Here is a 15,000-nt window from a genome sequence, read left to right as displayed (position 1 = left end):
AGCTGCACACCAGGGAGGCCGACGGCGCGACCTGGCCGAGGTGGAGACGCTCGTCGCGGGACAGTAAAAATCCTCTATACCCCGAGCATCAGCAACCCCCTCCTGTTTCCCCCCGCGCTGAGATAGTGCGACCAAGGGGGCCCCTTTCCCACCCCCTACCAGACACTGCCCGCGAGGCCCGCGGAGTTGAGGCACCATCGCCGCTCCGCGTCTCATCACCAGACGGGTAGGCCCGACCCGGTCTCGGCCTCAGGCCCGCCTCATCCTTGAGGGTATTCTTTTTCTTGGTTTTGGGCATGTGTTGTCGGCGCCGTCTGTGAAGTAAAATTGTATAAGTGTTGCCGTGTGCTCGCGTAATCAGTATTAGATCTGCATTGTCGCATTTGCTTTTTGTGTAAAATTGCATTGTGTTTTTCTTCTTTTCTATGTGCTTTTGGTGGAATTGAATATGTGTGCTTTCCGTTCATCGCGAATAAATGTGCTTTGTGTTGAACTGTTTCCCGCTTCGCTTCGTCATTTCCTTCATTGAATCCTCATCTTGCTTCACGTAAAGGGTTGGTAGTGGGCTGAATACGCCCGATAATTAATCGAACCGTCGAGGCCGACGATAACACCGCTCGGTTATCCCGATAGTACGGAACGGGTCGCTTAAGTGGCCCGTGTCCGAAGTCGACCTGCGGCGAGGTGCGATCGCCCGGTCTACCCTCCGTGTGGGTACTTAGGTAGGTCGAATTTGGCGAGCAACCCTATCCCACGCGGGGGCTGATTGGCTCGATCGCGGTGAGACCGAAAGGTCCACCCGTGACTGGTTCCCGGCGTTAGTCCGAGAGGGTCACGACTGGATTGTCCGTCCGGTGGGCGACGTGCCGCGATTCGAGTTACGTGGCCGTCCGCATGCCGGCGGGCGCGAATCCGCAACAATATATTGTTATGGAAATGGCCCTGATTGGAATACTAAATATAGGATTAGCTCAGATCCCGCATTATATGCCTGTTTAGCTAGATTGTATGGTAAAAAGGACGTTATATGTGTGTCAGGAGGTGTAAAAGGCTGTTTTGTTGTTTGAGCGGTGGTGATGGTAGAACAAGGGCCCCTTTCCTTCCTCCCCTCTACGGACGATAGGCCCCGCCCAGTCGGCTGGGAGGGTGTGGCCAAAGGAGGAGGTGGAGCTAAGGGGAGGAAGTGACGTGAAGGGGTGGGGCTTTTGGTCGGTTTCGCTGAGAAAGTCGTGCTGGTGGAACGAAAGTAAAAAGGGAGTTCTCAGTTTTGGGAAATGGAGTCGCCGAGAGGAAGGCGTCCTCGTGTGTTGAAGGAGCGAACGAAGGCTTCGTAAAAAGAGTGCTCGTGTTTTCGAAGCGAGCGAACGTAAGAGAGGCTGCTTGCATATTGAGCCGGTGATCGACAGGTTCGGCCTGCGTCTGGCCGTGGAGCCTCCGTCCTTACTCGCCTCACGGCTCGACGCGTTGTCGGTCCGCCTGTGGAGCTCAGACCTCGATTTGGGCCTTGTCTGGTGGGCGGTCCGGGGATGGATTTGTATGCTGAAACCTCGAGAGAGATCGGCTGAGGTCCATCGTTGATCTGGCGGACTTGTGCCGTCGACATTGCGCAGGGCCAGAGCGCGTGGAGACCACGCGCGTGAGGTCTGCGACAAAAGGACAAGCGCCATTTTGCCACGTGACGCATTCGAGGTGGGAGTTCGAACCCGTGGACACCCGCTTGTTACGAGCGACGTTCGTGCTTCTTGACGCTTCCTCTCATCCATGAGCCATCACCAAGTACTCTGTCTTGTCTTGCATGCATGCTGTTTGTCTTTGTCTGCACGTGTTGTATAAGGCGTATTTCGGTAGCGATCCCCTCGAAACCTGGAGACCGTGGTTCCCTAGTTAAGAACGGGTTGAGGTTTGTTAATAAAAACATTGTCGTGAATTTTGCTTGTGTTGTGATCCCTGATAAATCTGGTTAATTCGTATGAAGTTTCCCCTATGGATTAATTCGTGTCGCATCGAGGAATGATCCGTTCGATTGGCATATAAAACCAAAATGGTTACAGACTGGCAGACAACGCTCGGCATCTGACACAACCAGTCTGTAACTAGGGGTTCTATTTCCCTAACTGGAAAGGTACAAGGATCACGTTGGTATCGCGATTGAAGGCGCGTGACCTGAGGCCTATGCTGAACCGGTCGACGTTATAAACCCTGGAGACGGTGGTGGTGAGGGTGGCGCCAAGGACCGGGTGAGAATCCCGCCACCCCGGATCCGCAACAATAGATATGTATATATATATATATATATATATATATATATAGATATATATATATATATATAGAGAGAGAGAGAGAGAGAGAGAGAGAGAGAGAGAGAGAGAGAGAGAGAGAGAGAGAGAGAGAGAGAGAGAGAGAGAGAGAGAGAGAGAGAGAGAGAGAGAGAGAGAGAGAGAGAGAGAGAGAGAGAGAGAGAGAGAGAGAGAGAGAGAGAGAGAGAGAGAGAGAGAGAGAGAGAGAGAGAGAGAGAGAGAGAGAGAGATACAAAGATACAAAGATACAAAGATACAAAATGTAAACTGTTCAGCCTGGTAGAGGTATGTTCTCTACCGAGTGCCATTCCATTTCTGCCAAGTGTCGCTCTATGAGTGATTTTTCATTTTGTACTTTTGGAAAGCACACTCAGAACATGCCGTTCACTTGTGGAATGGCAACTTGGCATAATGTGCACAGATCATTTACAATTCATGAAAGTGGCTTCGATTCATTTTTTTTTGTTTTGTTTTGGAGACGAAGTCTATACTCATTGAAGAATAAAGTGCTGCTGGTGTTTTCGTTTTTGCTGCTACTTCCCATTGTGATGCTGCTGTGTTTTCATTTTCCATTGTTTGGCCAGCTGTTTGTGTTGAGTGTTTCTGCTGATTTTCCAACTCCTCAATGTGTCAATAATGCCATTTTGGACTGGAAGGACAGCCCAGCGATAATGTGCTCATGTTTTGAGCTGTCTCCTTAAAGAATCAGCTCCTGGGAGGTGCAGACTGGCTGAGTTGCCTTTGCTGGTCTCGTGCCTGATTTCCCTTTTTAACCCATTGGAACAGTTTGACTCTTTGACTGCTCTCACTCTGATAATGCCATGAAAATACCTGATTGGTGACTCACTAACACAAGATATTTCCGAAAAATACCTTACGTCTCAACCAGCCTCGGTGGCGGCATAATAGTTGAGCATTGTCTCTGACTCACGAAGGTCAGTGGTTCGAACCCTGGCTGAGTTGTACCAAAGACTGAAAAAATTGGTATTTGCTGCTTCTTTACTTGATGCTTGGCATAAAAAAATGGGACATGAACAAACAACCATAGGTTGGCAACCGTTGTGCTGGTGCAGGCTTGATGGGCCCAATGGCCTCCCCCTGTGTTGAAGTTGCTTGGAAGGAAGTCAAGTTTATTGAATTTCGCACACTGATTTGACAAGTTCTCCATTGCACAGATTGTCCTTCAATTCCACATCGTTTGAAGTCGCCTCTTGCACAAGATTTCAAAGAAGTACAAATAAGTGTCCATGGAAGGTTCATGGATCGATTGAGGTTCATGGAAGAGCTAGAGCAGAATGGAATGGAACAAAATGGAAAGGGGGAAATATCAACAGCAGAGTGGAGCTGAGAGCAAAGGGAGAGGGAGAAGGACACATGGGGGGTAAAGAACAAGCTGCACGCAAGCTGAATGAAACACAGGAATAAGAGGAAGGGGAAAACAGAGATGAAACAGAAAACGAACAAACCAACCGATAACAAACAACAGAAGAGAGGGGAAGGCGAAGGGGAGAAATCGCAATAACCTGGAAAATGGAGTGCTTGGGAATGGGGTCATTTGGGGGTAGAAGAGATCATGAGTATGGATAGGGGATGAGCTGAGTTGGAGTGGTGAATACCTGGAGGGAAGATTAGGACTGAACAGACTGGGGAAGTTGGTTTCACATGTGAGAGAAAAGAAGAACAAATGAGTGGAGGTGAGCAGTGAGCCTGGATTTGGGAGTTTAACGAGAAGAGGGTTACTGGCAGACATGCAGTTCACCCTGCAGAAACCTGGGAGGAACCGAGCCGAGAGTGGGTAAAAGTGTGCAAGACCAAAGAGGAGGTGGTAGAATACACATAGGCCACCAACCTGTTCGCATTGCAAAAGCAACAGGCCGAGACAAGATGTCAGCACCTGACTGTTTAGATGGGATCAATTTAAGTAGAATGCTAGTACGTTGCGGTTGCAGCATCGTTTCGTTCGTTTGGGGGCCCTTGGTGATCACGATTCAGTTTTGATGTTATGTTCGATCAGGGCTGGTGGTGTTAGGACACTGCGTTCGTGCTTGTCGGTGATGCTTGTTGTTGGTATGCTATGTTCATGCTTGAGATTTATGGTGGTGTTGGGATGGTATGTTTATGCTTGGTGGTTCTGATGGTGTGTGGACGATTCTTTTGCCAGGTGGGTATGGTGGTATTTAGATGGAGTGTTCGTGCCTGGAGGTGATGTCGTGTTTGGATGGTTTGTTTGTACTTGGTGCCTATTCTTCCATTTGGATGGTATGTTTGATCCTCACGATGTACATTTGGTACAATTTCAGGTATGCTTCCTATGTTGCCCATGCAGTTGGCCATGGTCAGAGTGATGGTAGTCGGATGGTGGTGAGCGATTTCCAAGTGTACGTACGTGATTGCTTGCAGCACACGGACCTAATGCGTGCTCGACATCCGACACTGCCTTGTTTCTTACTTGGCCACTCAATGGTGAGTCTTGCAAAGGAACCTCACTCTATCATAAAGGGCTCAAGTAAAACATTAGAGAGCCTTATTATCATAGTCTTACCAATAAAACCATCCTTCTACTAACAAATCCTCCTAGAAAGATCAATGCTTACCCTTAATATTAAAAATTTCGATCACAAATGACAATCACCTTGATTTTATCTCAATATTACTTGTTTAAAAAGTTGATGAACATACCCTAAATTGTACTTTACATCATGAGAAGAGAGCATACAAGTTAATAAAATATCTTTGAGAGCCTTACTATCGTAGACGAAAAGGTGTCCACAAAATGAACCTGGACAATGCAGGCAGGGTACTGGGTAAAGGTGCACAAAATATCAGGGACGATACATATGGCATGGCCGTGAACGTGATGATCCACCACCCTTGTTACATTCACTACCGGAGGTGGACCGAGGTTGTTTTCACCCCTGTTGGGTCGCCGAAATAGGTGACCCTTGTTGTCAGTAATTCTGTCTGTTTGTTTGGATGTTTGTTCGTTTGTCATCAGCATAATTGGTAGTAAACGTGGGCGGATTTTGACCAAACTCGGGTGGTAGGTACATCTTATGACCTCGTGCTTTGGAAATTGTGATGGTTGCTAGGGACGCTTTGTTTCCATAGCCACAACCGAAAAACCTTCAAAATCGGTACCGTTCATGCGAAATAAATTCCGAAAGCCATTATCCCACGTAGGGTTATGAAATTTGGCACAAATGATCTACAGCTGATGCTCTATCAAATATATTCCGATTTTTGTGATATATGGAACACTTTACCCGCAGCGCCCCCTACAATTAGGGTATGCGCGAAAATTGGCGAAAATTGAAGGCCCCCAAGCGATCAGGTGAGTGCATCGATACGAATTAAACTTTGCAGGTTCATGGTACTCAATGAGTACTACAACTTTGCCTCAGGACATATTCACCGATTTCGCTTAGGTCAGGGGTCAAAGGTCAATTAGTGCAAAAATCGATAATATGCGAGAGCTGGAGGTGCCTTCGCGCCAAATGCTACTCCTCCTAGGGTTATGGTCGGATGGTCATGAAAATTCACACTAATCGTCTGGAATACATTTTGCACAAATGATCAAGCCGGATTGTCGATTTAGATCTTTGTTCACCCACAGCACCCCCTCGAACTTTGGGGATTTCCGATTTCAAACCGCATTTTCGGTACTTTTCATTCAAATGGATACCGAGTTGTCATCAGTAGATGGAACTGGATGAGATTTGATATGCATAATCTGAAGGTGATTCCCTATCCGCTATATGACATCCATTTTGCTCTATATCTTATAGTTTCCATGCTCGGCAACCCATCGCCGCCGACTGGCTTGTCTGTCTGTTTGTCTGTCTCTGAGCAGGATATTTCAAAAAGTTATGGACAGATTCGGACGACCCTTGGTGGACAGATTGGGTGTGTGACAAGGACGAATTGATTCGATTTTGGTGATTATCTGGATCCGGATGCGAATAGGTGAATTTTTAAATTTTTTCAATGAATTTTCACCATTGAGAGATGGGGCCAAAAACGATATTTCAAAATGTTATGGCCGGATTATGACGATACTTGGCGGATGAGTTGGGTGTTTGATAAGAACCAGCCGATTCAATCCTGGTTCAGGTCCGGAACCAGATTCGGCCTATCATGGGATACAAAATGTACTGTTCAGCCTGGTGGAGGTACATGCTCTACCGAGTGCCGTTCTCGTATCTCTTTAGGTTTTACAAGTTGTAGAAGATGCAATGTATGATTTAATTATCTTCTTCCTGCAATCACATTATTGATTTGACTGCTCTTAGAGTGTGGGTTGGGTGGTTGGCATTCCAACTTGTGTTTTCTTTTGCCTTAAGGCTTTGTTGGATATATCAGAAAACGATGTGCAGTAAATGCCGAGAGGTAGTTGAAAATGTAATTCAGAGAATCCCAAAATCGTCTTGAAACACAATACTATATTCATTTGTTTTCATCAATTTCCCCTTGGCTGATTGCAACGGAGCATTCATTGCAATTGGTGCCTGCACAGAGCCAATCACTGTGGTTGGTAATTGGTCACAAAGGATTCTAATAAGACAAGAAAGTCAACCTTGTGAACATGAATGTTGTTATCAAAATCAATAACCCAAAGATTAGTATATTTACCACCACCACCAAAGGTGAAGGAGGTTATGTTTTCACCGTCTTTCTGTCTGTGTGCATCCATACATTGGGACCATACTCTCTGCAGAGCCGTTGGATCTGCCTAAGAAGTCTCTTTGGCTATTGGGCATAATCCTGGATAGCTCACCACTCCAACGCAGGATACCAGCATGCTGGCACTCATTTTGCCAGCATCAGAAAGCTGGCAGGCAGAGTCAACCCCACCTGTTATTAATTCAACAACCGAGGGGGATTGGAACTCAGGATCCTAGGATTCCAAGCCCACCACCCTAACCATTAAGCCAACACCAGGCATTCTGTGTGCAAGATATCTCAAAAAGTTGTGGACGCATCCGGATGAAATGTGACAAGGAACAATTGATTGAATTTTGGTAAAGATCCGGATCCGGATCCGACTACGAGAAGTTTTTTTCAGGGATTCTTCACCATTGAGAGATGGGGCTTAAAAAAAAAAACTATACGTAGCACGATATCTCAAAAATGTTTTGGGCCAGACATGTTTTACGGGGCGGAGGTATGCGCTCTACCAAGTGCCCTTCTCGTTGTCTGGAGTATCTATGAGAGCCAACATATATGGAGTACTGTAATAACAGGGGTGGTTAAAAAGGGTTTGGTATGAAAAAGTCACCATCTTCATATTTTTCAACATGGTGTCCCTTACCTTGACTTCAAGTCATTTGTTCCATTTGTCCTTCAAACTGTTTCTGCTGATAAAATGTTAGTTTTCAGATTGATCCTTCATGTCACGGTTGCTTCAGTCAGTTCGTCATTGGTGAATCTGTGGTCAGACAGGTGGGACTTCAAATGTCAAAACGGATAATTGTCACTGGGGACAATAACCCTTCATCTGTTTAAATACATTAGACTCATTATAACGAACAGATAAGTCCTAAGGAGTGGTTGTAATCACAAAAATACATCCTCCCCATCCCCCTCCACACAACCCCCAAGATAAAGAATTAAAAAGATGGCGACCCCCTAAAGTTAGGGATCACATTGGTGGTCAAGTGGGCAAGGCTTGGTCCATTTCTCCCTGCCCTAGGTTTGACTTCCATGGCTCTGTTCAGTGTGAAATCCCATTGTTTGTTTGACCTTTGTTTTCTTGTTCTCTTTTGCCTGACCGTCGGTGCGTTGACCCCCCCTGACAACGAGCTCTTTCACGAGAATAAAACAACGTCTGCGTTCGAAAACACAAATAAAACAGAAGGGGCATCGGAAGCATGGAGAGGATCGGTGGGACAAAATTGGCGCATTGAAGGAAAGCTACACGAGGATGACTACACTGTATCAAACTACCAAGTGGGGGGAATAAGCACACTGTATCTAAAAATACCCGGCGATGGTAAAGGACAAGCCGTCACATCAGGTTAGCGGAGCCCCCTATTTTGGTCACAGGTAAGACAGGACGTAATGTCGGAGCATCGGTTGGTTCTTCCAATCCCGAGCACCTTTTCAAATGTAGTTTACGCAGAAACGGCTGAGGCAGACAATGTTGCTTGTGTGATCTCAGCAGGTGCTCTGCTGTGCTTGCTGGATATTCTTGCCCTCCTACAGAGCGATTAGAATTTTCTGAACTGTTCTCTGGACTTGTTAAAGCATTTCCACCCACCAGACTGATTCTCTTTAAGAGCAGCCCGAACCTCAGGAATGATGTCATTGAATGTTTGTAAAAATAAAACCCAAAAATGATGAATCGAATTATGATGATGAATAGTCAGGGTAGTGGTGTCTGTCGAAGCATACTCTAACCTCCTGATTGTCCGAATAATTATCTTGCCAAAACGAAGTTTTTGCAAGATATGTTAGTCAGCTTGTATGTTTTTTTTTTTGTTTGTTTGTTTGTTTGTCTGTAATCACGTACAAAAAATTCTGCAGAGCACAGTTATCATTGGAAATTTTTGTAACTTCGCAGATCAGAGGCCGATAGAGGTCCCTTTCAGCGCATAAAATTTTGAAGGTCAAAGGTCAAGGTCACTTTGTCGCAAATCAGGGGAGTCGACGAAACCCTTATTTTTTGAGTAATTTTGATTGGATCATCTTCAAACTTCATGGGAATATAGATCATGGTCTGGTGCTCAGCTAATTAATTTTTGGTGGCGATTGGCCTTGACCTTCATGGTTAGCGCCTCAGGTCAAACATATTTGACCCCAAGGTCAAATTTTCAAGTTTTAGGAACCATATCGTGTAGTACCTCAAATTGAACACCTCGATGAGTGCTTTCTGGATATGTCAAGCTTGAGACATTATGACGTCATTTGGTGACGTTATGAGGCAAACGCATATTTTTCATGGTTACTCTGTAGAACGATTCTCATCGGAATCTCTCGTAGGCAGATATTCCTCAAGGAGTCGCTCCTGGTGGATAGCAGCTCTGTTCACCTCAGTGTGACCTTAAAGAAGTCACACGTGGTCACCTTTTGGCAAGATATGGGTCACCCTGTGGGTGACATTGGTTTATTTTGTTGTTACCCAAGCTGGTAGTATTTATTTCCAGTGTATTCCTCTGCTATTTTGGGGGTACACAAGTGATGTACACAGTCCACAGTTGTGGAGTGAATGGAAGTGTGCATGACTGTAGTGCGTTGTTTAGATGTTTCCTCATCCCCCCCTTGCATCTTCCATGTCATGTTCTGTCGAGCTTAGTTACATTGCTTTAGATGACACAAGTTAAGACATGGGAAATTACCAAGTAGAGAGCAGACTCCTTTGCCTTCTTTTCTCAAATGCAGACGTAATTCGTGGACAGCCCCTTTGACCTCATGTGTATATGTTTGGCTGCAGGTTTGGGTTCCATGAGTTGGTGGTCAGAGTCGCGAAACTCCATAAAATTGGAAATGTGTATTCATTATGAAGATCGATGGAGATGTTTTACTCGACAGGGAAACTAAGCAAGAACAACAAAAAAAATCTACAAGGTATCCCATAACAATGAACCATTGTTCCTCACTTCTTCCATCTAAGGAAGAGCCTTCCAGAGGCCGTTCTTTCCCTCTCTTCCCTCCAAGGCATTCTTTCAGCAGTGCACCACCTCCTCATGTCACCCACCATCCTGACCCATGATCTTTATTACCCCATTAACCCTTCCTAACGCAACAACCGGACTCGTTTGATTTGAGTGTTTCCTCCCTCTCTCTCTCTCTCTCTCTTGGTTGTTTTGTTCCCTTGCCGGTTGTGCCCAATTGTTGCCCCCACTACCCCAACTGTCAATTTAACCTTGCTCTGCCATGCTCCTCGCTCTTGTAGAAAGAAAGAAATGTAAAATTATTTAAATGACACTTGCCACGAATCAAGAACAGTGTTTAGCATTTATTTGTGTGCTAGTAACTTACAGTATTTGAAAACTTGTAGGTTCATTCAATGTGTCCTCCATGTTCCTGGATGAAGTCTTCTCATGAGTGATGGAAAGTCAGAAAGTGCATTTTCTGGCATTTCCTCGGAAATAGACTGAAATGCTTGTTCATGCTTCCAACCAAATGAAAATGTCCCTCCTCATTGAAAAGTGTCACCTTGTTTGATTATCTCCAATGAATTAAGCAAATTATATGCGAGCAGCTTTAATTAATTTATTTTACATGAGTCTCGGGCTCTCGGCTCATGGAGGAGCCGAATGTCTAAGGGCAGCAGGTTCACAAACTACCCAGGGGTATGGCGGGATAGATATACACAAGGAAGGAGGAGGAATGATACAAAACGAGCAGCAATTGCCGGAGAGGAACGGAGTGCGAAAACAAATGAGCGTGTGCAGAAGAGAATATGAATGTGTAAGAGTGAGCTCATGAGGTAGTAGTGAGGGTAAGCACACTTGAAAGACTGAAGTGAGTAGGATAAGGCGACTGACAAAAGGAGACGATCCCACAATCAGGAGAATAATGGGATGACCGGATGCAGGTGAGCAACCAGTCGAGACTTTGAGAGTGTGAGTAGATGAGGGTTTCTGGAGGAATGCGTGCGACCTGGGGGAAGGGCAGAAGTTGGAGCAGGCAGGAGGAAGCAAGGCCAGATATAAGCTTGTATAAAATAGAGCTCATCGACTTGCAGCCGGTGAGAAAGTGAGTCGTTGGCAATCCACCTCCTGCCTCGAGATATCAATGGTGCGGAAGAGGTTGTTATCAACCGCATCAAGAGGAGCAAGTTGGTATCCTCCTTGGTAATCTCGTGAAGAATGCGGAGCTTGTGAGAATGCGGCTCTGCTATTTCGAAAATCCTGTGAACTTGAGGTTTTTGAAACGTTCAGCTGCCAAGCTGCCTGCTGTACTGACATTTCGTGAGACGCTTCAAAGGCTCGAAGGATTTCTGCAACTACCTCCTCATCGTGCACGCTTTGGCCTGACGCCATCGTGCTGCAAATGGCAGGCCGTATTCATCGGCATCACGATTCATTTTGTAAATTGTGTTTTCATCGGTGCTGACTGGTTTCCACCATATTATTATCTCGCCTGAAACAGTGCTGATCAATCATTACCGGTTGGGTCTCTTCAAACCCTGATGGACTTTTAAAACACCGCTTTGGATTTTACAAATGGTTACAATTCCATCACATACTTGTGGAGATAAACAGGCAAGAAGTCATAATAATACGCAGAATCAAATGTCTATATATATATTTTTTTTAACTTTTAAGGCTTTATCTTGGGATCTTTCTTGCACTAAAATTATTCAAAATACGAGACTGCACTCGGTAGAGCGCATACATCCGTTAGGCATGCGCTCTACTAAGTACCATCTACATCGGTACCTTAACCAAAACCTCATCAACTCGTTCTTGTCAACCAATCTTTCGACCGAATCTGTCACTAACTTTTTGAGATATCCTGCTATGTATCGTTTTTGGCCCTACCGCTCAATGGTGAAGAATCTCTTTAAAAAATTCAAGTTGCTGAATCCGGATCTTCACCAAAATCGAATCAGTTCATCCTTGTTGCACACCCAACCTGTCCACCAAATTTTGTCTGAATCAGTCCATAACTATTTGAGATATCCTGCTTATATACAAACAGACAGATGTGGTGAATACATAACCTCCGTCTATCTTCGGTGGCAGAGGTAATGAATGGTTCAGTGTTATCCCGAACACCCTGTAGGCCGAGATTCAAAGCAGCAACTTGTTTTGAATGCAAATACACTCTGTATTCAAATAAATTCAGAATAACTGGGGAGTGCCTCTGCCAATCAACGTACGCATGTTTTTTGAACAGAGGTTAAGACTCATAAAAGGGATAAACAATGACGGATGAATAATAATGGAGCGGACAGGTACAAACAGGCAAACGCCAGAAGTAGGCAACAGAGGTAACACAGACAGACACGCAGAGGAAGGTCTTATCCCTGTAAGTAATTCCAAGGCAATGCCAGGCCCAGGAGGGCTGCTTGGAGATGCGATCGCTCATCGCAGATTTTAAACACGAAGGAGCTCCAAGAATGGCACTTTCTGCTGGAGTTTGAACACAGAAGTGGATTTAAGGGTAGTGTGAGTGAGTGAGAGAGAGATAGAGAGATTGAGATAGAGATAGATACCCTAGAATTTAATTTAATATTTTCTAGGCAGGTGACCAATGTTTTAATCATTCCTGATCAGCAGCCAAGGAAGCAGCAGCAGCCTGCCCATCAGGTGGGTGAGGAACTGTTTAACACAAGGTGGATTGGCATGAAGGATGCCATTTGAAGGAATTCCAAGAAGCCATTGGCAGAAAGCTGTTTGAGCCGAGCATGCCAGACAATGTCCAAAGCTCATGAAACATTCAGAGAGACTGAGACTGCCCTGACGCGGTACTCGACATTCAGGACAACCATCCATTGTTGAGTTGAGCAGAGTGTGTCAATGATGTCGTGGCTGGGACAACCTGCGAGTAAAGAGCTTGAGACTAGATATGACGTAAGATCTACACCAATTGGAGATTTATCGATTATACATTTTGATGACAATAAACAGAAGGGTCTACTCTGCACTTTAGAATTGAAAGAGGAGATCCACTGATTGACTGTCTGGTAGATCTCAAAAAAGTATCTTTGGGCACAATATGTTGACGGTATATCATAATGTCTAAAGTCAGAGGCAGATTCCTTACAACAGACTTCATGAAGGTAATTTGGTGTTCCTCGTGGAGCAACATGTGCAGTTTCCTCTAAATGATGCATTCCGTGTGACATGAATTAGGGTCTTCCTTATTTTCCAGCCAAGTGACGAGCCTTTTATGCTGTACGACCATTTATCTCGTGTTCTTAAGTTGAAAACAAGATATTATGTAATAAATCGAGTCAATTGTGAAATGTCATCCGTTCACAAAAGGCCAAGTTCTCCTCTTGGAAACAACAAAACATCGGAATGCATTTTGAGGCTCACGGAGGCCATGCTCGCGGTTACTGTTATGAAATGTAATCCTGGATGTTGGCAGCACGACGTGGCTGGAATCGAGTTATCCCTTGTGACCGTGAAGGAAATTGCTTGGATAGAGCTTCAGAAAGGTCATTAAAAAGTGAGTCATAGTTTTGCGTTATTAGGAAGCATTATTTAAAGGGCAAACCTTCAATCGCATGGCTCAGGCAGCATGAGATTAAAGGTTGGCATCTAGGTGTGGGATAAGGCATTAGTGAATTTAAATGGAAAACCTGCGACCACAACATTGCACCCAACATCATAAAGCGCGCGGTTCCTATTTCCTTGAACAGGTTCAAAGAGACCATCATACCCGATCACTATGGGGGATGTGGACATACTGTACATCTGGCGATTTAAGGTCTCGTGTATGCCCTCTCCCACACTCATGAGGATAAGGTTCGTGGAGGCCCATATTGTTCGGGGATGTGACTGATGGCCGTAGCGGTGATCCGATCCTGAAATGGGTCGCCTCTCTGTCATTGGATGCTGAAATTTCTGCCGTGAACGTCCATCAGCATCACGCTGATGGCAATTCAGCAAGGCTTCACCCACTCCACCACCAAGCTGCTCAGAATAGGTGCCGGAGAGGGAATATACAAATGTGGAAGTACACACAGGGTACTGATTTCTTTTATATTCTGCAGGGTGGTGCCATCAGTATCCTGGCAGCGTACGAGCGTCCCAACGACTTCTCTGGCCTCGTGCTCATATCACCCCTCATTGGGTTGAGAGCAGATGTTGCAACCCCGTTCCGGGTGAGTCAACAGTTCCACTTCACCTGGAAGCATATTCTGTTCCGAATTTCGATCATAACCTCAATAAGGGTTTGCTCAATCATCTTACACTGGACTAGTTTACATGTTGCCTCAACCACCCCCCCCCCCTCCCCAGCATCTTCCTGTCGATGTGCTGTCTGGCTTCGTCATGTTGTTTTAAATGGTATAAGTTAAGGTTCGTAAAATGATCTCAGAGGACAGACTCGTTTACTTTCTCTTCTCGAATACATAAGTAATTCGTGGACAACCCCTTTGACGTCATGTGTATATGTTTTGCTGCAGATTTAGGTTTCATGAGTTGCTAGTCAGAATTGCCAAACTCCATAAAATTGGATTAGTGTATTCATTACAAATATCAACAGAGATTTTTACTTGGCGTGGAAACAATGCAAGAACAACTAAGGTAAATCTACAAAGGTAAACCGTAACAATGAACCATTGCTCCTCGCTTCGCTCATCGAACGAATTGCCTTCCGGAGGCTGCCATTCTTTCCCACTCTTCCCTCCAGGGCTTCGAGCAGGCAGTGCATCACCACCTCATGTCATCCCCCGTCCTGACCCATGATCTTCATTAACCCCATTAACCCTTCATAACCCAACCATCATACTTGCTGGTTTCAGCGTTTCCTTCCTTTCTCTTTTTTTGCTATTTCTCTCTCTCTTCCTTTCCTGTTCATATTTCCCTTACCAGAAATTCAATGAACAAATGCAGGTTAATGCATTGCTTCGACGTTATTACCTCCATCACCGAGGGTGAAGGTGGTTGTGTTTTCACCCCTGTCTGTCTGTTTGTTTGTCACTTGCAAAATCGAAGATTTTTCAAGTATGTTGGTCAGTCGATTTTGTTATTCTGTCTGTTGGGAAGTCGATGTCGAAAAAAAAAAAAATTTCAAAAATTTTTTT

The 15,000-nt window shown here is 45.1% G+C and overlaps 1 protein-coding gene across 3 annotated transcripts in view; it reads left to right on the top strand.

The window, feature by feature from the left end:
* Window positions 1-15,000, top strand: part of MGLL (monoglyceride lipase) — a 45,259-nt gene that overhangs the window by 5,665 nt on the left and 24,594 nt on the right. The window contains exons 3-4 of one of the 3 annotated variants that reach the window (XM_085851143.1): window positions 4,598-4,760; window positions 13,966-14,076. In XM_085851143.1, the coding sequence (XP_085707269.1) occupies window positions 4,598-4,760; window positions 13,966-14,076 (274 nt within the window). The remainder of the gene's footprint in view (window positions 1-4,597; window positions 4,761-13,965; window positions 14,077-15,000) is intronic. The other 2 variants (XM_085851141.1, XM_085851142.1) reach the window with 2 other exon arrangements.

Source organism: Eptatretus burgeri, chromosome 13 (genome assembly GCF_056783735.1).
Source record: "Eptatretus burgeri isolate ZD-2024b chromosome 13, Ebu_testis_v1, whole genome shotgun sequence".
Taxonomy (NCBI): domain Eukaryota; kingdom Metazoa; phylum Chordata; class Myxini; order Myxiniformes; family Myxinidae; genus Eptatretus; species Eptatretus burgeri.
This window is presented reverse-complemented; position numbering and strand designations above follow the sequence as displayed.